We start from the raw sequence: 23,470 nt of genomic DNA, 5'->3' as shown, positions 1-23,470 counted from the left end.
GTGTTATCAGTCTAACTGATCTATCTTCTGATAGTCAGTAAGATTCATAACATCTCTTTTTATCAAACTCGACTGAAGCTTTACCTGAATCAGTTAAGGTCTTTGGACTTAACTGATAACTCCTTACTGAAGAATATTCAATATCAGTCGTCAACCCTGTTGTGGTCAAAACTCTTTTCAGTAAACAGGTTGTTGGAGTTTGTGTTTGAAGTTTTGTTTTGATCTCTTGTAAAGATCGAAAATAGTCTATAGGTGTATCCCCCCATACACCTATTCGAGACCCTCCGAACCTAACAGTTGTATTTGAAAATATGAAATAAAATGATATACACTTTAGTTTTACATGATTTTTGATTATACTATTTGTTGGGAACCTTGTGGAATATCCTAACCCTTGTTTTGATGATACCAAAATTCATAGGTCTTATATGTAATAGACTAGAATCGTTTTGAACTCAAGTGTTAGAGTTCGTTTCTAGTTTAGTTGCGGTGTCGAAGACTGAAGACTGAAGACTGAAGAACGAAGACTAAAGACTGAAGACTGCAGATACCAACTGAAGTATCAGTTGCAGAATCAGTTGAAGACTGATTATTTAATGCGCGCAAAGGACTGATACTAAAGTCAAGTATCAGTTGAACATTCCTCCTAGGACTGATCTTCCAACGTTCAGAGGAAGCCACGTACGCACAAGTACAGCCGCATTAAATGCAGAGATCTCAGAATATCTTATCTCTGCAGAGGTCATTCCTATCTGGAGGTTACTTTTCAGAGATGTCACATCTCCTGTCCATCAAAGAGAGCCGTTTCCACACAGGCAAGGAACCTCGAAGATTGAAGCCTCAGCCCAAATTCGAATTGCTCTCCAACGGAAGAAATCTTGAGGACGATTTACGCCAACGGATCTATTCAAGAGTTCTCCTACAAATAGCGCTCGAGGATCACTTCAACCTTCACCGATTCAACGACATAAGCTGAAGCTCTGCCGAAATTGCTACTCAGCCTAAAGCTTAACCGCCCCAAAGCTTGAATCGAAGAAGAGAATTCCAAAGCCAAAATCAGTCACTGCTGATTACAAACATTCTCTTAGACCCTAGGCATATATCTGTTTACCCAGAAGCCAAAGGTCAAACTTGCTTCAAAGAACTTGTTCTTTGTAAGTATAGTTGGCACTCGTTCAAACCTCCCCCCCATAAGAGTGTTTGAGTGGTTCGGAGTTTAGGAAGGTACTCTGAACTCAGAGTGAAAAGTCTGAGCACGAGGTGTGCTTAGCAGGGAAATCCTACGCGAGGTGTGTGGGTGCTGAAGAAGGGTTTTCTTCAGTTTACGGTTGTGTGCACCAGGCAAGCACACGGGTACGGTTTGCAGTGCACCAGTGAAGCACTTGCGGAGTGGATTGTTGGTCTGATCAACCAGCCGTGGATGTAGGAAAGGATTTTTCCGAACCACGTAAAAGTCTCTGTGTTATTTTCAGCTTTCAGTTTTACATTCTTACTTGTGCTATTTCAATTGATAAAACTGAACACTGAATAACAGAAAAGGGAAACCTTAATCCAACAATCTGCTCCACCGAGGCTATTACGAAACTAAGTTTAATTTCCGCTGCGTATGATATCAATCTGACCGAACTATCCTCTGATAGTAAGGAAGAGTGATATCATCTCTATCTTAGCAAACACGACTGAAGCCCTTACCTGGATCAGTTAAGTTCCAGCAACTTAACTGATAACTCATTACTGAAGAGCTTTCAGTATTAGTCGTCAACCCTGTTGGTCAAAACTGATTTCAGTAAAATAGGTTCCGCTGCGTGTGTTATCAGTCTAACTGATCTATCTTCTGATAGTCAGTAAGATTCATAACATCTCTTTTTATCAAACTCGACTGAAGCTTTACCTGAATCAGTTAAGGTCTTTGGACTTAACTGATAACTCCTTACTGAAGAATATTCAATATCAGTCGTCAACCCTGTTTTGGTCAAAACTCTTTTCAGTAAACAGGTTGTTGGAGTTTGTGTTTGAAGTTTTGTTTTGATCTCTTGTAAAGATCGAAAATAGTCTATAGGTGTATCCCCCCATACACCTATTCGAGACCCTCCGAACCTAACAGTTGTATTTGAAAATATGAAATAAAATGATATACACTTTAGTTTTACATGATTTTTGATTATACTATTTGTTGGGAACCTTGTGGAATATCCTAACCCTTGTTTTGATGATACCAAAATTCATAGGTCTTATATGTAATAGACTAGAATCGTTTTGAACTCAAGTGTTAGAGTTCGTTTCTAGTTTAGTTGCGGTGTCGAAGACTGAAGACTGAAGACTGAAGAACGAAGACTAAAGACTGAAGACTGCAGATACCAACTGAAGTATCAGTTGCAGAATCAGTTGAAGACTGATTATTTAATGCGCGCAAAGGACTGATACTAAAGTCAAGTATCAGTTGAACATTCCTCCTAGGACTGATCTTCCAACGTTCAGAGGAAGCCACGTACGCACAAGTACAGCCGCATTAAATGCAGAGATCTCAGAATATCTTATCTCTGCAGAGGTCATTCCTATCTGGTGGTTACTTTTCAGAGATGTCACATCTCCTGTCCATCAAAGAGAGCCGTTTCCACACAGACAAGGAACCTCGAAGATTGAAGCCTCAGCCCAAATTCGAATTGCTCTCCAACGGAAGAAATCTTGAGGACGATTTACGCCAACGGATCTATTCAAGAGTTCTCCTACAAATAGCGCTCGAGGATCACTTCAACCTTCACCGATTCAACGACATAAGCTGAAGCTCTGCCGAAATTGCTACTCAGCCTAAAGCTTAACCGCCCCAAAGCTTGAATCGAAGAAGAGAATTCCAAAGCCAAAATCAGTCACTGCTGATTACATACATTCTCTTAGACCCTAGGCATATATCTGTTTACCCAGAAGCCAAAGGTCAAACTTGCTTCAAAGAACTTGTTCTTTGTAAGTATAGTTGGCACTCGTTCAAACCTCCCCCCCATAAGAGTGTTTGAGTGGTTCGGAGTTTAGGAAGGTACTCTGAACTCTGAGTGAAAAGTCTGAGCACGAGGTATGCTTAGCAGGGAAATCCTACGCGAGGTGTGTGGGTGCTGAAGAAGGGTTTTCTTCAGTTTACGGTTGTGTGCACCAGGCTAGCACACGGGTACGGTTTGCAGTGCACCAGTGAAGCACTTGCGGAGTGGATTGTTGGTCTGATCAACCAGCCGTGGATGTAGGAAAGGATTTTTCCGAACCACGTAAAAGTCTCTGTGTTATTTTCAGCTTTCAGTTTTACATTCTTACTTGTGCTATTTCAATTGATAAAACTGAACACTGAATAACAGAAAAGAGAAACCTTAATCCAACAATCTGCTCCACCGAGGCTATTACGAAACTAAGTTTAATTTCCGCTGCGTATGATATCAATCTGACTGAACTATCCTCTGATAGTAAGGAAGAGTGATATCATCTCTATCTTAGCAAACACGACTGAAGCCCTTACCTGGATCAGTTAAGTTCCAGCAACTTAACTGATAACTCATTACTGAAGAGCTTTCAGTATTAGTCGTCAACCCTGTTGGTCAAAACTGATTTCAGTAAAATAGGAGTCCTTGTTTGCGTGCAAAGTTTCGTTTTGATCTCTGACTGAGATTCCTCTGATTGAGGTCAGTAGATTAAGTCAAAAATAGCCTATAGGTGTATTCCCCCCCCATACACCTATTCGAGACCCTCTGGACCTAACACTATTATTTTAAAAAAATCAACTAAGTGTAGGAAATTATATTGGTTTATTTTAGAACTCTTTAGTCTAATAGAAAAAAATGTAAAGACTTGAATTAACTTAATACTATAAATTTGTAGATCTATAATTTATTTTTTCATGTAAAAAAGTAGAATTGAACATATGATTTAGATGTATTTAATCTAATAATATTTTGTTTGTTCCATGTGCTTCATCTTCTTCACATTGTGATTTCTTCATTCTATTGTTGTTGTTTCTGTATTTGTGCTCCACGTATGGCACTATTAGTGACGTAAGTGTCAAAATGACCATTTTAAACATTTCCCCGTAGGGTTTAAATATTTCATTTAGAGTTTTTTGTTTGTTTGTTTCATGTGTTTCATCTTCTTCACATCATGATGATTTCTTCATTCTATTGTTGTTGTTTCTGCATTTGTGTTGCACGTATGACACTTATGGCACTATTAGTGATATAAGTGCCAAGAGGACCATTTTACTTGATTTTATTTTGGATTTCCGTTGGCACTTATGACACTAATTAGTGCCAAAAAGGCCATTTTACTTGGTTTTATTTTGAATTTATGTTGGCACTTATGGCCCATAAGTGCCAACAGAACCATTTTACTTGGTTTTATTTTGGATTTCCGTTGGCACTTATGGCACTATTATCTTGGCACATATGACACTAATAGTTCCATAAGTGTCTAACCCTACCCGACAAGCGACCCACGCGCCTAACCCTACCCAGTCCGCCTAATTAAGGGTAAAAACGTCCGAAATCGTTAAAAAGACCAAAATTTACATTTTTTCAATTAGCGGTCATAAATTGTGTTTTATAATTCATTTTGGCTATCTCAAAATTTCGGTCTATATAGATTAGGCATGTAAATAATTTTTATATAATATTTGAATCCCCTACTTTACCAGGAATGTGTATTAAAAGACATTTCATAAAAAAGTTAAGGTCATTTTTATTTAAAATATACAAATCTCCATAAATTTTTTAGTTTAGATATTTTTTAATTTACATTTTTTATTTCCAAGTTCTTCTCATTCTTAAATTAAAACTTTCCTTATAACATTATTGGTTAATACCATTAAATTTTAATATTGCTATAAAGGATGAAATACAATTAGGTAATAAAGGATTTGACTCGAACTTTCTTTTACTTTCACTAATTTTATGAAATTTGATTAAGACAAACACTTGAAAATTTCTATGATCAAGAAACCAACAAAGAGACAACATAATTAAGGCAAAAATCAACAAAACGATAAGATATCTTTATTTCTTACGTGTATAATTCAAAACTAACAATTTTGACATTGCAATGTATTATTTCATTGTTGTGTTAAGAAAGCCAAAGCTCATTTACATATATTTTATTTTTCTTAACTATGTGTAATTTTATATTGATATTGTATATTTATTTTGATATTATTTTTTTTAATATATCTTTGTGCTACTATTACAAATTATGTATGTAAATTTTATATTCTAATGTGTGTAATTTTCATGAATGACGACATTTTGATAATTTTATACTCCCTACTTCTACAAAAATAGTCAATTTTTCCCATTTTTGGATGCCTACAAAAATTAATCATTTTTTCATTTTTGGAAACTATCCATAATATGACGGGACATATTCTCCACTCACAATCAATTAACTATTATTATAAACACTACTTTTTAAGTGGTACTCTTTCTCCACTCACAATACAATAATAATTTTTATTAAAACTCGTGTCGTCTTTTGCTAGGACTATTTCTTGTGAACGGAGGAAGTATAATTTAATTTTGGGTAATTGGTGTATAAATATATGAACTTTACTAACTTTTTAGTATTTAACATTAACTTCAAATTCTAGTCATAAATAGATGAACTTTACTCACTTTTGGTATTTAACATGAACTTTAAAACATAATTATAAATACATGAACTTTAAACTTATTCAATTTTTGACTCGTTTTTCATTTTTTCCAAATTAAAGCTGGCTTGGAATGCCTGAATCTTGACTCGGATGATTCGTCACTAAAATACGACGACGTCGTTTTGGTTACAGGAAAATAACCTAAAACTAATAAATGAAAGTGAACGATAAAAATTTGTCTACAAATTTCACAAATCCAGAAAGCCAATTTTGTCTTTAAGATTTGGAGATTTCTTCAGAATGCCAATTTCGTCATTCAGAAAGTCAAATTCAAAATATAAAAAACGAGCCAAAAATTGAATGGTTGAAGATTAATTTTTATAGCTAGAAATTGTCCACGTTAAGATTCAGGCATTCAAATTCAGCTTTAATGTGAGAAAAAAATGAAAAACGAGTAAAAATTGAATAAGTTTAAAGTTCATGTATCTATAACCATATTTTAAAGTTTATGTTAAATATCAAAAGTGAGTAAAATTCATGTAATTATAAGTGAAATTTAAAATTTATGTTAAATATATACCAAAAAGTAAGTAAAGTTCATGTATTATTTAATATACCAATTACTCTTTAATTTTTAAAGTTTAAATATATTATGGCCTGTGCGATGTGCTTACTAGTAATAAAACTAATTCTGAATACTTTTGAGTTAATTTTAACTTTTAAGTAATCCAATACTCTCTAAATTATAAAATAAAATCATGATAAGTTAATGTAATTCAATCTTTTATTATGAAAATATTGTGCTTGGAGATAGATTTGGTTATGAAAATGTCCAAAATGTTTTACAATTGAAAAAAGTTCCATACAAAATGTTTTTTTTTTTTTTTTTTTTGTAAATCCATACAGTCTACAGAAATTATTGAATCCTTTTCCTCGGAAAACGGTATAAAATGCAAAATCAAACCCCACCACGCTTTGGGGCTAAATTTGGCGGGAGTAGCCCTAAAATCCCAAAATTTACTCGCACATTCGGAAACCTAACTCGCACTCCATTTCACAATCACGATCTTCTCTTGCTCAATTTCACCCAAAAATTTAACGCCATAAATAACCTACGATAACAATCATACAACTTTTCTAATCTCTCTCTGTCTTGGGTTTGTAATTAGGACTCTGTTGCAAGTGTAAGTTCTACACGTTTTTTTCTCATGAACTGAATGCCGAATGTTCCATTTTCCTTCTGCATTTTACCCAAGTTTTTTGAGGATTCAGTTATTAAGAGCTGGGTTTCGCAGAAAATGACGGACGTGTTTGATGATGAGGTTGAGGGTGAGGCCACTATTTCGATGAAAGATTACCTGGAAGCTGTTGAAGAAGAGGAACTGGTTAGTTATTTATTAGAGAATTCAGACGAGAAATTTAAACATTAAACTGATTTGCAATTTTTTAGCATTTTGTACTCCCTTTTTCTGTGATAGTTGTACATCATCTATGAAGTTCCTTATTGTTGTTTTATTTCTAAGGCTTATATGTTCAATAGCAATTTTAAATTTAGTGGAGCAACGTCATAGTGGAAGTGTGGAATGGTATAATCATATTTAGGCTCTAGGTCAGTGGGCATATTGCATTATCAATGTGAAGTTTGGAATGGAATGAAGCCTTTGATCTCATGAATAGTTGTGGTTATTGATTTTTCTGCTGTTGATTATTGGTATTTTATTTTCCAATGTATTTGTCTGAACATGTTTGGTTTTCTGACAAACTATTTTTCTTTACATTGTCTATGAATACATTATGCAGGAAGCGGATTTGGTCCTTGGTGGTGATGAAGGCAAGGAGTGCACCTATAGCAAAGGATATATGAAGAGGCAGGCAATCTTCTCTTGCCTGACCTGCACACCTGATGGAAATGCTGGGGTTTGCACTGCCTGTTGCTTGTCTTGCCACGAGGGACATGAGGTAATACCTTTTTTCATTAATTTTCTTGATTTAGATTCTGAGATTCGTCATAGAATGAATACAGCATTAGCTACCTGATGATGTTATCCGGATGTTCTTTTGGGAAGTTTCTACGTTTCACGCGTGAAGAGTGTTGTATATAAATGTCTATAACCATGTAATGTCTCCCCAAAACTGTTTACCTTAATCGGTAAGCTAGATCATTGTTTCTAGTTGTGCTTCTTTAGTTTTTAACAACTTTGTCATAGTTTAAGAATTGGGATAGCAATGGTTGTTATGAGGGATACATAAGTGTTGGTCTGAGAGAGAAGTTTATTTTATTCAGATTGTCATATTCCATGCCCATGGGTGATATGTTTAACTTTTCTGTAGTAATGAGCTATATCATAAAATTTCACATGTGCGCTAAGCCGCTAACATAAAAGTTTATGTATTATTTTCATCTTCAACCAATAGAATGCTAAGTGATATCTAAAGCATGTCGCTATGCAAAATCACTGATAACAGATTTCGGTTATGGAGATGTACAAATATTCTTCTGACTTTTTCTTCAATTATTAGCTATAGTTGATATGTATACTATGGTAATATAGATTGGATTATTCTGACTCATCTTTTGACGCCTTTTTTTATTTGCTTCACGAACCAGATTGTGGAACTATGGACCAAAAGAAATTTTAAGTGTGATTGTGGGAATTCAAAATTTGGCGAGTTCTTTTGCAAGCTTCTGGCAGGCAAGGATGCGGAAAACTCACACAATGTTTACAATCATAACTTCAAAGGTACTTACTGTACATGCAACCTGCCCTACCCTGATCCTAATGCTGAGGAACAAGTGGAGATGATTCAGTGCTGTATTTGTGAGGACTGGTTTCATGAGGAACATATTGGACTGTCATCTACTGATAAGGTTAGTTACTAATACGTTTTCTTGGGCCCTTTGGCACTTTCCTCCTCCCCCCAACAAAGGAACAGAGAAAAAAACACATCCCACTGACTGCAAAGCTTGCAATAGTTACTAATGCGTTTTCTTGGGCCCTTTAGCACTTTCCTCCTCCCCCCAACAAAGGAACAGAGAAAAAACACATCCTACTGACTGCAAAGCTTGCAATAGTTACTAATGCGTTTTCTTGGGCCCTTTAGCACTTTCCTCCTCCCCCCAACAAAGGAACAGAGAAAAACACATCCCACTGACTGCAAAGCTTGCAATAGTGAATAGTGAGATAAAGACGTCTACTTTTCTCTCTTTTAGGGAAATATATATTGTTCGTGAGTCTGGATGCTCATAAATCATATGATTGGGTTATCTCCATTATAGTTGTGTATATGTGGTCTTAGTTGATATTGGCACTTCAAGTCCTAGTCTAATACTTTATGAACAAGTTTAATTATGTATTTCTCAGTAAAGACAGGCATATACTCGATGCATCCCTCCTAATGTAATGCACATAATGAATAAATAGCTGTTGTACATCCTGCCACCAGTCCTAGCACTCTAGGCCCGTCAACTATGGCTGGAATGGTCCTTGCCAGTTGGATAAAATGGATTACATGATTATTGAGTAATGAAGGAACTCTGGACTTGTACGGAAGTTTGAATATTTAGATTGTTGATATGTCGACCAGTTTAAGTATCCGTTGTTTCCCTTTCTTTCTGTTCTTCCCCAGTTTGATATCACAACGTGCAATAACACCCATATATCTGGTTTAGACCATTTCTTGCAACTTTTCTTCTTGGTTTGATATTACAAATCGAATTGATTTGTTGAATAGTCCTTGGTGCTACTATTATGGAATGGAGTAGATATGTGTTTTACTTATAGAGGTATGAAGAAGGAAATGTTTCTTCAAGTTGTGTGTGGTCTCACATTTTTCACAAATAAGAGAGCTTGAGAATAAATATTACAAATATACTCTTTATGATTTCATATTTCTCAGAAATTTGCTCATATTTGTGTTGTATTAAGGAGATCCCAAGAGATGAAGATGGCGAGCATCTATTTGAGGATTTTATCTGCGAAGATTGTGCTGTAGCCTGTTCCTTTTTGGCTCACTATCCTCAGAATATTTCAGCTACATATCCTTCTGGGGAGGATGGTGCTGTTCTTGAAAGTGATCCTCCCTTTACATCATCAGTGAAACTCGAGAAGGAAAACTGTTCAATTGTCTCTGTCGAAGGTAATGCTAATGCAGAAACTATACCAGCTGTAGCTAAACCAGACACCAAAGTTAAAGAATGCACTGAAGTTGCCAGACCAAGTAGCAAGTGCATTATCGGAATTGATCTTGCTCGAATTTCTCCAACTATGGATAAAGCCAAACCCATATTTCTTCATAAAAACTGGCGAGAATCCCTTTGTGTATGTGAAAAATGTTCTGACTTCTACGCCAAGAAGGGAATCGGATTCATAACTGACAAAGAGGATTCAATTGCTGAGTATGAGAGAATGGCAAAGCAAAAAAGGGACGAGAATCTGCAGAAACAAGAGGGTGCTGAAATGAACTTTCTCAATAATCTTAACCATGTCGCGAAGATAGAAATATTGAGTGGAATTGCCGACATGAAGAATGAATTCGCGTCCTTCCTGGTATATCCTCTAAACATACATCTAGCACAGCTTGAACTCTGATGTTTCTCATTTCAAGTGATTTATTTTGGCATTTCCTCTACAGGAATCCATCGACCAGTCAAAGCCCATCACAGCTGCAGATATTCAGCAGGTCTTCGAAAACCTTGCCAATAAGAGAAAACGTACATTTTAAGGTATGCAATGCTATTATGTAACGAGCTTTTTGAACTTACCATGCTTCCTGTTTGATGTATGTGATAGCTTTATGTCTGGGGACGAGCTTGTAATTATCAGACACCTCTTTGCAACCTTGGTTTAGTGTATGTGAGCACTTGCAAGGATTTCCTTTGTGCTTTTTGCTGTTCAATGTGCAATGTTCATCGGAATGCAAGGATTTGTCTGTTTTCTCTCGTTTTCTTTTTGCAAATGATGATATGGAATTTCGTAGTTCTGTTTAAGGGGTGTTTATTTGAGTGATAGGATGAATAGATAACGATAATCCAAATTTATTTACCATTTACTTTGATTGATTAATTTTAAACCTGTTTGACTGACGTATCCTTTGAATACTTAATCCTATGTTTTACCAATCTATCCTATCACTCAAAGTAAATCCTTCCACAAGTTAACTTTTGGGTATGTGTCAAATGGTGAAATTTTGTATGTATCCAATCTTTGAGTGTCGATTCAATAATGTCTCAATGTTCGATTAGGGTGCGTTTACTTTGATACATAAATTTATCATGAAAAAATGAGGGATAAAAAAAATTTATGCCTTTAAATGCCTCTTTTTCTTCCCCCACATTTTATACAAAAGAGAAGTTCACCATTTTTCCTTAATTGAAGTAAAAATAAGAAAGGAAAAATATTATCCTCGTTGAAATGAAAATAAGAAAGGAAAAATTGTGAATTTCTCTTTTATATAAAATGTGGGAAAAGAAATGAGGCATTTAAAGACATAATTTTTTATTATCCCTCGTTTTCTCATAATAAATTTATTCATCAAAATAAACGCATCATTCATTGCAAATTGATACCAAATCTTTTTTTAACATTTTTCACAATTATGTTAAAAGTGATATTTGTGGCATCTTAAATCTACGCGATATGTTGTTTTGGACCGATTGAAAAATATCAAGTTATGCCTTTAATTTAAGCATGTATTTAGATAGCGGACTTCGGCGTAAAAGATTGAGTATCAAATTACTTCCTCCGTCCCACCTATTTTGAGACGCTTTTTTTTTTGACGTCTCACTTATCTTGAAATATTTTTTTTATTTGGCAAAATTCTTTTTTTTTTTCACCTTTTTACTTTTTCACATAAACACAAAACATTACTTTCTTAAGATAGTCGAGACGGATGTAATATAATTTATTAAATGTTTTGATATTTTTGAAAGAATGTTCTAAGATCTCAACATAAATTGATATTTCTTTTGTTATAACGACATAGTTTTATATTTAACCTCTGTCATTAGGGGCAAAGTTGGGGGAGATCAGCTAGGATTGTAATTGAATCGAATATCGACGAATATCTCAATATTCAATTCGTATTTGTAAAATTATTCATATATTCGATTCGTTTCGAATTTTAAATGTGATTCGATATTCAATTCGAATTGATTTTTAAATTATTCGCTTCAATTTGAGTATACGGTTTGTTTTTTGAAATTACTCTAAATTAAAAAAAAAAATTGAATATTTGATTCGCTTTCCAGGCTACTCGATTCGATTCAAAACTATTCGATTCGAAATTGTAAAGGGAAAAATATGTAAAATAATATTCTAAATAATAATAGTATAAGATATACTTTAAAACATTTACCTAATAAAAACACGCAACAATAAAAGCTCATTTGATGATTCAACTATTTAAATTCTCAATACAAATCATAATCTATATAATACATAAAAGAGGAGTTTTGTCCTCCATTTTTTCCCTCTATTTTTTCTCTCTTCTTCCACCAAATTTTTCAATATTTTCTCTTTTTTTTATATAATTTTAATTATTTTCTAAACATCACAAAATTTTATTTATGAAAAAAAAATATTCAATATGCATCTTAAATTTAATTTTGTGACAAGTTTTTTAATATGGTAAAAAAAATCATCAAAAATGAATTTAAAACAAATAAGTTATGAAAATTTTAAGATATTTTATTTTCTCTCTCTTCGCTAAAATTTTATAATTTGTTTTTATTGATGTTAGGCCATGAGAATATTTATTCATTTAATATGTCATGTAATACTCTATAATAATAATGTGTAATGTTAATTTTTATTATAAAGAAATTTGAAATTATTTAATAACTATGATTATCATTACACATTATACAAAGTTAAAATTTGTAATTGATGAGGTTTATCTTTAATTTATTTTTAAAATATATTTTGTATTTAATTATAATTTATCTAATATTTATATATTTTTATTTAAAACATATGGTTGATTTCGATATTTGTCGTGCATCGCACGAATGGTCATACTAGTATATAAATAAAGGAGAATTTCAAATTCATCAAAATAATTATTAATAAAGTTCATACTATTTCACTCACATTTAAAGTGAGACCTTAACATTGATAACTTCACTCATATTTTTAACAATTTCAGTCACATTTTATTAAAATTCATGTCGTCCATAATGTGACAAATATTTTATGAACGGGTGGAAGATTTTTTTTTTAAAACAATTTGATTTAAGCATTTTTGTAGTAAGAAATTGACGCCTTTTAATAAGTAAATTAAGAAAGTTAAAGATTGTATTATAGTGATCTCAAACTCAAAACTTTTAACATTGGCATTCATCACACTATTATATATAGGATTCGAACTCGAAACCTTTAACATTAGTCGTTAATCACACAATTATTAATGTCTACAAAGAAACGTTGTAGTGATTATTGCACACATTCTATCGTAATTTGCTTTCCTAATTTCTCTCGAGTCTAGAGGCACCACGCACCGCTCCTGCTATTATAAATATAAGGGTTAATAGTGTTTTATGTCCCGAACTTTCAGTATTTTCCATAAAATGTCCCGAACTTTCATTTTCTTTTAATAAACCTTGAACTTTCAGGTTTTTTCATAAAATGTCCCGCTATACAAAATTCAATGACGAAAAGATGACAAAAAACTTCAAACTTTCAACATTTTTCAACAATGGTGGTTCCTAATATGATTTTCCAACAATGACGGTCCCCAAAGTATTTCATTCCACAAGATAAATCATCTTTTCGTCACCGAATTTTATATAGCGGGATATTTTATGGAAAAAACTGAAAGTTCAGAATTTTTTAGGGGAAAGTGAAAGTTCGGGACATTTTATGGAAAAAGCTGAAAGTTCGGGACATGAAACACTATTAACCCTAAATATAACTATAAAACTCTATAATTTACTCCCTCCTTTTTTTTAAGTGTTCTATTAAGATAAATTTATTGTTCCTTTTTAAGTGTCCTATTTCAAAATTTGAGAATAAAAAAATGACAAAGTTCCTACTTTACCCTTTTTTAAGTGTCCTATTTCAAAATTTGAGAATAAATTTATTACACTTTGAAAATAATAAATATGGACACAAAAGTAATACTCCAACTTCCTTGATATATGTATTTTTTTCCATGGGACACTTAAAAAAAAGAGAGGGAGTATATACAATTTATTTTAGACTAAATTATGCTTACATAGACATAGTTACATATTTTGGAGATAGCAACCATTTCTCACTCATGGTTTGAAAATGCGAATGCATTGAGATTTTAAACGTATTTATTAGACGGTTTATGTCATATCCATCGTCTGAACACTAATAATATTGATTAAATTTTGGATATGTATTTAATATAAGGAAAGAGATTTATGTCAAGATTTTTCTACTAGTGAGGCCAAAAAGTAGGTTGATCAGCATCGGCGGTCAAAAGGATTTGTATTTTAATTAAGACCTATTTCTACCTAAATCACGTAGACTGACAATAATCAACTTGTTTCCGCAAATTAAATAGGAAGTCTTTTCCATACTATGCTTGATTTTATATTTCCAGAAATTCGTCTTTAAATTTCATACTAATATTGAATGATTTAAGCCAGATAGCGATGCTTCAAAGAAATGGGATATAACGATTAACGACAAATGCAATTAAGATTATTTTAATCTCGACAAACATTATGTCATCCGGATTCTGCGCAAATTAGTAAAACACACTATGTACTATTATTATTATTATTATTATTATTATTATTATTATTATTATTATTATTCGTTAGTGACGTTCTTTACGTCATAAGTAGTCATGCTTACATATGAATATGAGAAAATAGGATTCCTATGAAATTAGTATGGGCTAGAATTTTCCAATTCATGGGGGGCAATAATATGGTTGTCGGGGATGGTTTCGAATTTATAAATTTTCCAAAATAATTTATAAATTGTTTAGAAGTTTTTTTTAAATGTTTGATAAAATAATTTTTTAATAGTTTATAAGTTCTAAAAATAATTTCTAAAAAATTACAAATTTATTAAAAAATAAGTTCAGTTACCCCAATCCAACCAACTTTTGCATAATCTTATACTATACAATAATAATTTTATAAATATTTTTCAACTATAATTTATTATTTTTATCATAAATCATTTCAAGTTCATTTCTCTTTAAAAAATTATCTCTCTAGCTTATAAGCTCAATTATCAAAACATTTTGAACTTATAAGCTCTTAATAGACTGTATGTTATAAGTTCTTTAAAATAAGCTTAGCTAAACACTCTCTTCAGTCACTTTGAACTTTAAGATTGACAAAAAAATGTTGAGATATTGTGAAAAAAATATATTAGAAAGTGTAATATTTTTAAAAATGAGATTATAAATTGTGACAATATAAGATATTTTCCTTTAAACAAGAGAAGTATGTACGGGGGTGTTCTATTAAATTAAAATAATTTATAAGCTCCTTCAAAATATTTGATAAAATAAAATTTTAAATAATTTGTAAATGATAAAAATAAGTTCATTTGCCTAAATTAATTTCTTTTTTATAATTTTATATGTAATAATTATTTTTAAAATATTCTTCAATTATGATTTATTATTTCTGTCATATACCTTTTCAAATTCTGACCTTTTAATTTTCTCTCTCTAAGAAATATTTTCTCTCTATAACACGAAATTCTCTCTCTAACTTATAAATTTAATTATTCAAACACTTTGACAATTTATAAACTCTTAAAAAATTATATTTTATAAATTGTTGAAATTTATAAATTATTTAAGTTTTAAAATGAAACTATTAACTATCACTACAAAAAAACGCACGATTGCCGTCGGTAATAAGGCACGGCCGCCGGTGATAAAGTCTACCGACGGCGTTACCAGCGGCAAATCGCTATCGCTAACCGGCTCGTCGGTAACGCCATTACCGACGGCGATCGACCGCCGCCGGCAATTAACGGCGGCAACGCCGCCGGCATTTCCGCCGTTAAATGCCGCCGTTGAACGACGGAAAGTTGCCGGAAAATTACCGACGGCAAATGCCGTCGCTAATTAGCGGCGGCGAGATCGCCGTCGGTAATTTCCACCGAACGGTGGTGGCGCACTCGCCGGTCTTGGCCGATGTATTACCGACGGCAAAATGCCCTCGCTAAATGTCGTCGGTAATTTTTTTAATTTATTTTTTTATTTTATTTATTTATTTTATTTATTTATTTTATTGTATATCCATAATTTATTTTCGTATTTATACAGTATTGCATAATTTAGATGAACTTCCCAGTCGGTCACCCATCTTAGTTGTGCTCTAAGTCAAGCACGCTTAACCTTGAAGTTCTTTTCGAGTGGTCACCAGTACATAACACCCGTATTATTGATATATCTAGTACCTATTAATTCATTTAAAGTCTACTTTAATATACAATATCATATATATTCATAACCTTAGAATATGTCGAGATGATATCCAAAAAATGTTGCTAATTACGGATTAGGCTCGTTTCCGTCCTTATTTTTATGTCGGAAAAATATTTATTTATTATTTTAATTTTTTAATTTTTTTTAAATCAATCTAGTAACAATCTTGAATTCTTACTATGAATATTATCTTAGATTAGTGATGATTGATGAGTGAATCACTAATCAAATTAACATTCTTACGTTATAATTATAAGATTCTTACTAAGAATCTTGAATTCTTAGTAATAATATTAGATTAGTGATGAGTGATGAGTAAATCAATAAATCAAATTAACATTATTAAGTTATAATTATAAATTTCTTACTAACAATCTTGAATGCTTAGTAATAATATTAGATTAGTGATGATTGATGAGTGGATCACTAATCAAATTAACATTCTTAAGTTATAATTATAAGTTTCTTACTAAGAATCTTGAATTCTTAGTAATAATCTTACATTAATAATAATCAATGTTTGAATTTTAACTTGTATTTCAATATATATTTAATTTTAATATTTTTGTATTATTATCTTTAACCAATTAGTGATGAGTGATGACATTCTTAAGTTATAATTATAAGATTCTTACTAAGAATCTTGAATTCTTAGTAATAATCTTGGATTAGTGATGATTGATGAGTGAATCACTAATCAAATTAACATTCTTAAGTTATAATTATAAGATTCTTACTAAGAATCTTGAATTCTTAGTAATAATCTTGGATTAGTGATGATTGATGAGTGAATCACTAATCAAATTAACATTCTTAAGTTATAATTATGGTGAAATGAGAAACCAACACCTAAACTAAAAAGCAGTAAACGACACCGGATTTACGTGGTTCGGTCGAGAAGACCTACGTCCACGGGGTGTTTGGGGTTTTTCCACTATACTCGAGAGAATGCTTTACAGTTTACAAGTTGTGAATGAATAACAAATGAGATGATCCCCCTTCTAACCTACTACTAAGTCTCTATTTATAAGCATGTAAATAAAGCCTTAGGGCCTCAAGCCCATTCCCTAAGATAATTGGGCTTAAGCCCCTTTAATACATTGAAGGGTAAGATAGTAATTTCAGTTTTACGCGGGAGACCTCCCCGCGCCTTTAGTGACTCCTCTGGTGAAAATGTCTTCTCTGGCGAGGATGACCTCTCTGGCAGATACACCTCCTCTGGCGAAGATGACTTCTCTGGTAAGCACGACTCCTCTGGCGAGGATGACCTCTCTGGCAGATACACCTCCTCTGGCGAGGATGACTTCTCTGGTAAGCACGACTCCTCTGGCGAGGATGACCTCTCTGGCAGATACACCTCCTCTGGCGAGGATGACTTCTCTGGTTTACACCATTTCCCTACTATGCACATATCACTCCTCATCAAATTATAAGATTCTTACTAAGAATCTTGAATTCTTAGTAATAATCTTGGATTAGTAATAATCAATGTTTAAATTTTCACTTGTATTTCAATATTTATTTAATTTTAATGTTTTTGTATTATTCTCTTTGATCAATTTATTAGATGATAAATGAAAAAAAAAATACAAAAAAAAAATAAATAAAATTAATTACCGACGGCATTTGCCGTCGGTAATTAGCGGCGGCAAAATGACGTCGGTAATTTTGGCCGGACGGCGGTTGTGCTATCACCGGATGTCACCGGCGGTGGTGATTAGCGGCGGCCGATTGCCGCCGGTAAATACCGACGGCAATTGCTGTCGGTAATAAATAATATATATTTATATTAATATATATTTAAATTAGCGACGGCGTAACCGCCGCTAATTAGTGGCGGCCCGTTTTGCCGTCGGTAATGCGTCGGTAATAGTCAAAAGGCGGGTCGCCGTTTTTTCCGCCGCCGTGCCGTCGGTAATTGCCGGCGGCGGCGCCGCCGTCGGTAGTTTTCGTCGCTATTTACGCATTTTTTTGTAGTGTATTAAGACTTTCGATCGAAGTGATATACTTCCTCCGTCCCGCCCAAGATGCTGCATATTCCTTTTCGGGCCGTCCCAACGAAGATGCTACATTTCTATATTTGGCAAATATAAGGAAATTTTAAACACTTAATTAACACTAATTAAGTACTCCCTCCGTCCCAAACGAAATGTCCTGTTTTCCTTTTTGGGCTGTCCCAAACGAAATGTCATGTTTCCTTTTTTGGCAATACACTTTCTCTCTATACTTAATATTTAAATAATTTCCACCAACCTACTTTATCTACTTTATACACATTTCTTAATCTCCGTGCCGAAAAGAAATGAGACATTTCGTTTGGGACTGAGGGAGTATTTCTTTATTACCTTCTCTCTCCTACTTAATCACTTTATTACATTCTCTTTCTTACTTTATCACTTTATTACTTTCTTTCTCCTACTCTATCACTTTATTATTACACACTTAAATATTAATCTACAACTCCTTAAATCCCGTGCCGAAAAGTAAATGTAGCGTCTTGGCCGGGACGGAGGGAGTAAATTATATGGATTGGATTTTTCTTTAAAATTTTGGTGAGAGTATTTTCATTTATGCACATCTAGTGGTTTACCCATATGGAGTCTAAGGGGTGGCTTACGCACTTTCCAATTTCTATTTTTTTTTATTTAATCTTTTAAAATCATCAAATTATCAGTATTTCGGTAAATTATTATATAATAATTATTATTATCAAATCAAATTATAAGAAATTTATTTTTTATAAATTTCAAACTCAAACTTTTTTTTGAAAGGGAAGAAGCGGCGAAATTATCGGAAAGCCAAGTCGGGAAGCTCGATTTCCAGATCATTATTCCAACTGAAGAAGCGGCGAAATTCGCCAAACTATGAGCCGCTCTATTGGCTTCTCTAAGAACATGACAAAAATCTATCACAATGTGCTCCTTCGTCTAAGCAAAAACATCGAAAAGATCACCACAAAGCTAATCAAGGCCCTTAAAATCTTCATGCACAACATGAACGGCTAGAAGGGAATCAGCAAAAACCACAAGCGGCCCGATATTATTCTCCAAGCAAAATTCAATACCGAGCATCATAGCATGCAACTCACCCATTAAAATAGTCTCAGTCTGACCCACACGATGAGCAGCCGCCGCGATAAGTCCCTGAAGAATTCCGCACCAAGAAACCCACACCCATACCGGTACCATCCACATGCACGGAGACATCAACGTCCAACCGGAACACTCCCGGAGGGGGCGGTTTAAAATATAGTAACTTTTAACGATTATTTTTTGTATGTCCACCCCTTAATACATTAACAAAGTGCCCAAAATCGTTTTTACTAGTTTAAAAGAACTATACCTTTTCCTAGAAAAGTTTATACAGATTTTCTATTCAATAGATAAGCTCACTCTTTACATTTGTAACCTTATTAATTATTATAATTATACTCTCAAATTTTGAAATGAGATACTTATTAGGGAACAAGGTAAAGATTTTTTTTTTTTATTTTTTTTGAACGGGAGGAAAAAGGTAAACATTAAAATAGGACACTTAATAAAAAAACAGAGGAAGGAAGCAAGGTAAACATTAAAATTGACTATGCATTATTAATAACAAACGATACCTTTATAAAATGTATTATTTTTGCTTTTATAAAAAAAGTATCATTAATATTTTTAAAAAATATATCTTGTTAAGAAAAATATCATTTTACATCATGTTTTATATCCACAATTTCATTTATTATTGATAAAATAATTATTTATAATTAATTAATAAAAATATTATTTATTACTAGTAAACATGTTACATATCCTTTACGTAATACTATATGCACGGTACGGACTCCTGTACCGGAAACTAGCTCATTAATACATATATGCCGACAATGACAAATGTAATTTTTATCAACGTTAATTATACATGAACATGAACATGCATTAAATAAAACCCAAAACCGTCACCAAACCTAATTAATATCTATATTGCATTAAATAAAACCCATAACGCTCACCAAACCTAATTAAAATTGATATTGTTCGGAGCCAAGCCTTGGCCACCATCAGGCATCCGTCCGCCCAATTTTTTAATATTATGTTAGATTGTAATTACTCCATCTATAAAAAATAGTCATTTTTTGTCGTTTGGAACGTCCACAAAAATTAGACTCTTTTTACTTTTGGAAAGTTTCTATTACATGATGGGCCCTAAACTTCAGTCATAATACAATTAATTATCATTATTAACACTATATATTTTATATGGGACCAATTCTCCACTCACAATAAACTTAACAATTTTCTTGTCCCCCTTTAGAACTATTTTTTGTGGACAGATGAAGTATTATAGTAGTATATATTTTCAATCTTTTAATATTATTTTATTTGATAAAGTAAAAAAATATAAATATGATATTTATTATATTGATCTATTTAATTCTATTAGTACAATATTTTTTTAAAATAATCTATTAGTTTGTTACTTCTACTAAATTAATATAATTTATTGGATTTATATATTTATTTATAAATCTTATCAATAGCTATATATATATATATCACCTAAATTTAGTGTAATATTTAATGAATTGATATATTCATTTAAATATATAATAATATGTAAAATAACCTTAATTAAAATAAAATGTGTAATAGGGGTAAAATAGGAAGTTCACATGTTGTGCACAAGGCTCTTTTTATATTAGTATAGATAATATAAATTTTGTCCGTCCAAATTTTTTCGTAAATACAAAAATATAATTTCACTTATCTATTTTTAAAATTTTAGCTTTATTCCTCGCCGCCCGTGTTCTACTTGCATTTTTCATCTCCTTTGTCGCGTTTATTCATAGTTCTTTGGGCGTTTTCATTGAGTTCTTGAGAGTCTTTGGTTTGAATTGTTAAATTTGTGTGGAATAGACTACTCGTCAGTGCTCGTGTTATTTTTACAGGTTTTGGACCCATTTTGTGGAGTTTTGGATGAAGCGTAGTGGAATACGCGAAGTGACGAGTCCATAGGCATGAACGGGGCAAGAATCGGGCATTGGATGAGCAAGAACGGGCGCCGGGAAGTCCGTGTGTCGGAGGACACGCGGCCGTGCGCGAGGACGGGCGCCGGGAAGTCGCGCGGTCCGGGCATGCGGCCGCATGCCACGGCCGCGCGAGGATGCAGAATCCGCTGGAAGACCGCGCGGGCCAGGCGCGCGGCCGCGCGAGCTCGCGCGGCCCAGCCATGCGGCCGCGCGACCAGCCCGCGCGAGGCGCCGAGTCAGCCCAACTTTTCCGCTTTTTCACCTAAAACGCGATTTTTGGAGTATTTTCGAGCTAGACGACCTAGGGCATATAAATACCATCTTTTAGCTTATCCCAGACACCTTTTATCATTTTCTAACTTTTCCTGAGAGCTGTGAAACACGGAGCAAGAGCAAGACTGAAGAATCTCGACTTCTCTACGGTTTTTCATAGTTTTATGTTTATTATTTTTATTGAAATTGTGATTGTTAGTCATATGTCTATGTGTGGCTAAATCCCTTTTTCCCAGGGTTTAGGGAGTAAACATGATTCAAATTTCTGACTGTTGATTTAATTAATTGAGATTTATATTCCTTTCTATGTTCTTGATTTAATTGCTTGCTTTATTGCTTGATCACCAATTTGGCATAATCATAGGTTTTAATTTGAGATCGGGAGATGATAATTATAACCTGAACTAAGAACATAGAACACATTTATTCTAATTCTAAAGGGAATTAATAATTGTGAGGGCGTTAATCCTAGGAACTTTTAGGAGTTACATGTTAGAAGTGTGATCCAGGGATGGTAGCCTTGCATGTAATCAACGATTTGTATGCCACGGGAGTGGGTATGAATTAACTTTGAGATTGCCTTAGGAATTATCTCATTAATTGAATCAAACGTGTCAGTTAGGAGAATCTATTGAAACCTTTGCCTTGGGAAACTCTCTTTCTTCTGTTACTTCGCATTTTCACAGTTTGATTTCTTTTCAGTGTTTCTTTATTTCAATTTAATTTTGTTTTCCAAAATCAAACCTTTAAAATTTGTTCATCCAGATAGAGTAAAATAATTAAGAGTAGGAATTGATAACCATTAGTCTCTGTGGATTCGACCTTGTTTGCCACTATATACAATTGCACCCGTACACTTGCGGCGTGTAAATAAAATAGCGAACAAGTTTTTGGCGCCGTTGCCGGGGACTAATTTTTATCAGTACTATTCTGTTAATTGTTTGATACTACTCTGGATTTTTATTTCTGTTATTTATTTAAGTTACTTACTTCTTTCTTGTGGTTCTAACTTGAAACTGGTGGATTGTTTAGGTGGTATATGATTACAAGATCTAAAAGTTTACCTTTAGTAGATTTTGATCCGGAGATTGAAGCTACGTGCCGCCATAACAACAGCCAGACGACTAAAGCCAAGTTGAATCACATGGCTACTGCGGAAGAGGTCCGTGCTTTGAGAGAGCAGTTGCAGGCAGTGTTGGATGCTCAGAAAAATGCTGCCGAGCAGAAACAGCCGCCTATTGATGAGGCATTTACTCCACTGTACCAGTACCAAGAGCCGCCCAGAGTCAACGCGAGTAACTTCGAGCTAAGGACTGGGCTGATTACCATGGTACAATAGAACCAATATGGAGGTAGTGCCATAGAGGATCCGAATGTGCATCTGAGACAGTTTCTGGAGTTATGCAGCACTATAAAGATGAATGGCGTAGCAGATGACATTATTCGCCTTCGTCTATTTCCCTTTTCACTGCGGGACAAGGCCAAGTCATGGTACCATACTCTGCAATTGGGTGCCAATCCAGCATGGGAAGAGTTGGCACACCTGTTTCTGCGAAAGTTTCACCTCCTGGTCTCACTTTGAAGTTGAAGATGGACATCGTTCAGTTTCAGCAATTTGAAGGTGAATCATTAGCAGAAACATGGGAACGATATCAAGAGAAATTGAGGAAGTGCCCGTCCCATGGCTTTGATGAAGGGACTCTAGTCGTCATGTTCTACAATGCTTGTGGAGAGCGCACGAGGATGTTCATGGACACAGCAGCTGGAGGCTCCATACTCAAGAAGGGAAGCGCGGACGCGATGGAGATCATAGAAAGTATGGCAGCTACCAGCTACCAATGGCCGTCCGAGAGGGTGCAGCTGAAGAAAGTTGCTGCAGCATCTAGCTCAGATCCTTTGGCAGTGATCTCGACTCAGCTGGCAGAGCTGAGTTCACAAATTTCAGCAATGTCTATGGGAAAACCTGAACCAGCTGTGGAGGATCCGACAGGCATAGAAGATGCCAACTTCATTCATGGGAGGAACTTCGGAAATTTCCAGCGTGGACAGCAGAGTGGCTACAATAGAGGACAACAATATCAGCAAGGAGGCCGCTCACACCCGAATTTGTCATATGGGAATCCCAACAATGCAATTCAACCTCC

The 23,470-nt window shown here is 33.9% G+C and overlaps 1 protein-coding gene across 1 annotated transcript; it reads left to right on the top strand.

Moving 5' to 3' along the window:
* The first annotated feature begins 6,586 nt into the window (after positions 1-6,586).
* LOC131003794 (uncharacterized) lies at positions 6,587-10,553 on the top strand. Its single transcript, XM_057930348.1, has 6 exons — positions 6,587-6,798; positions 6,910-6,999; positions 7,415-7,573; positions 8,223-8,483; positions 9,544-10,161; positions 10,247-10,553. The coding sequence occupies exons 2-6, from the start codon at positions 6,913-6,915 to the stop codon at positions 10,334-10,336; spliced, it is 1,215 nt and encodes a 404-aa protein (XP_057786331.1). The 5' UTR covers positions 6,587-6,798; positions 6,910-6,912; the 3' UTR covers positions 10,337-10,553.
* Positions 10,554-23,470: the final 12,917 nt, after the last annotated feature.

Source organism: Salvia miltiorrhiza, unplaced genomic scaffold, assembly GCF_028751815.1.
Source record: "Salvia miltiorrhiza cultivar Shanhuang (shh) unplaced genomic scaffold, IMPLAD_Smil_shh original_scaffold_269, whole genome shotgun sequence".
Taxonomy (NCBI): Eukaryota; Viridiplantae; Streptophyta; class Magnoliopsida; order Lamiales; family Lamiaceae; genus Salvia; species Salvia miltiorrhiza.
Note: the sequence above shows the minus strand (reverse complement) of the source record. Positions and strands in the feature narration are given on the sequence as shown.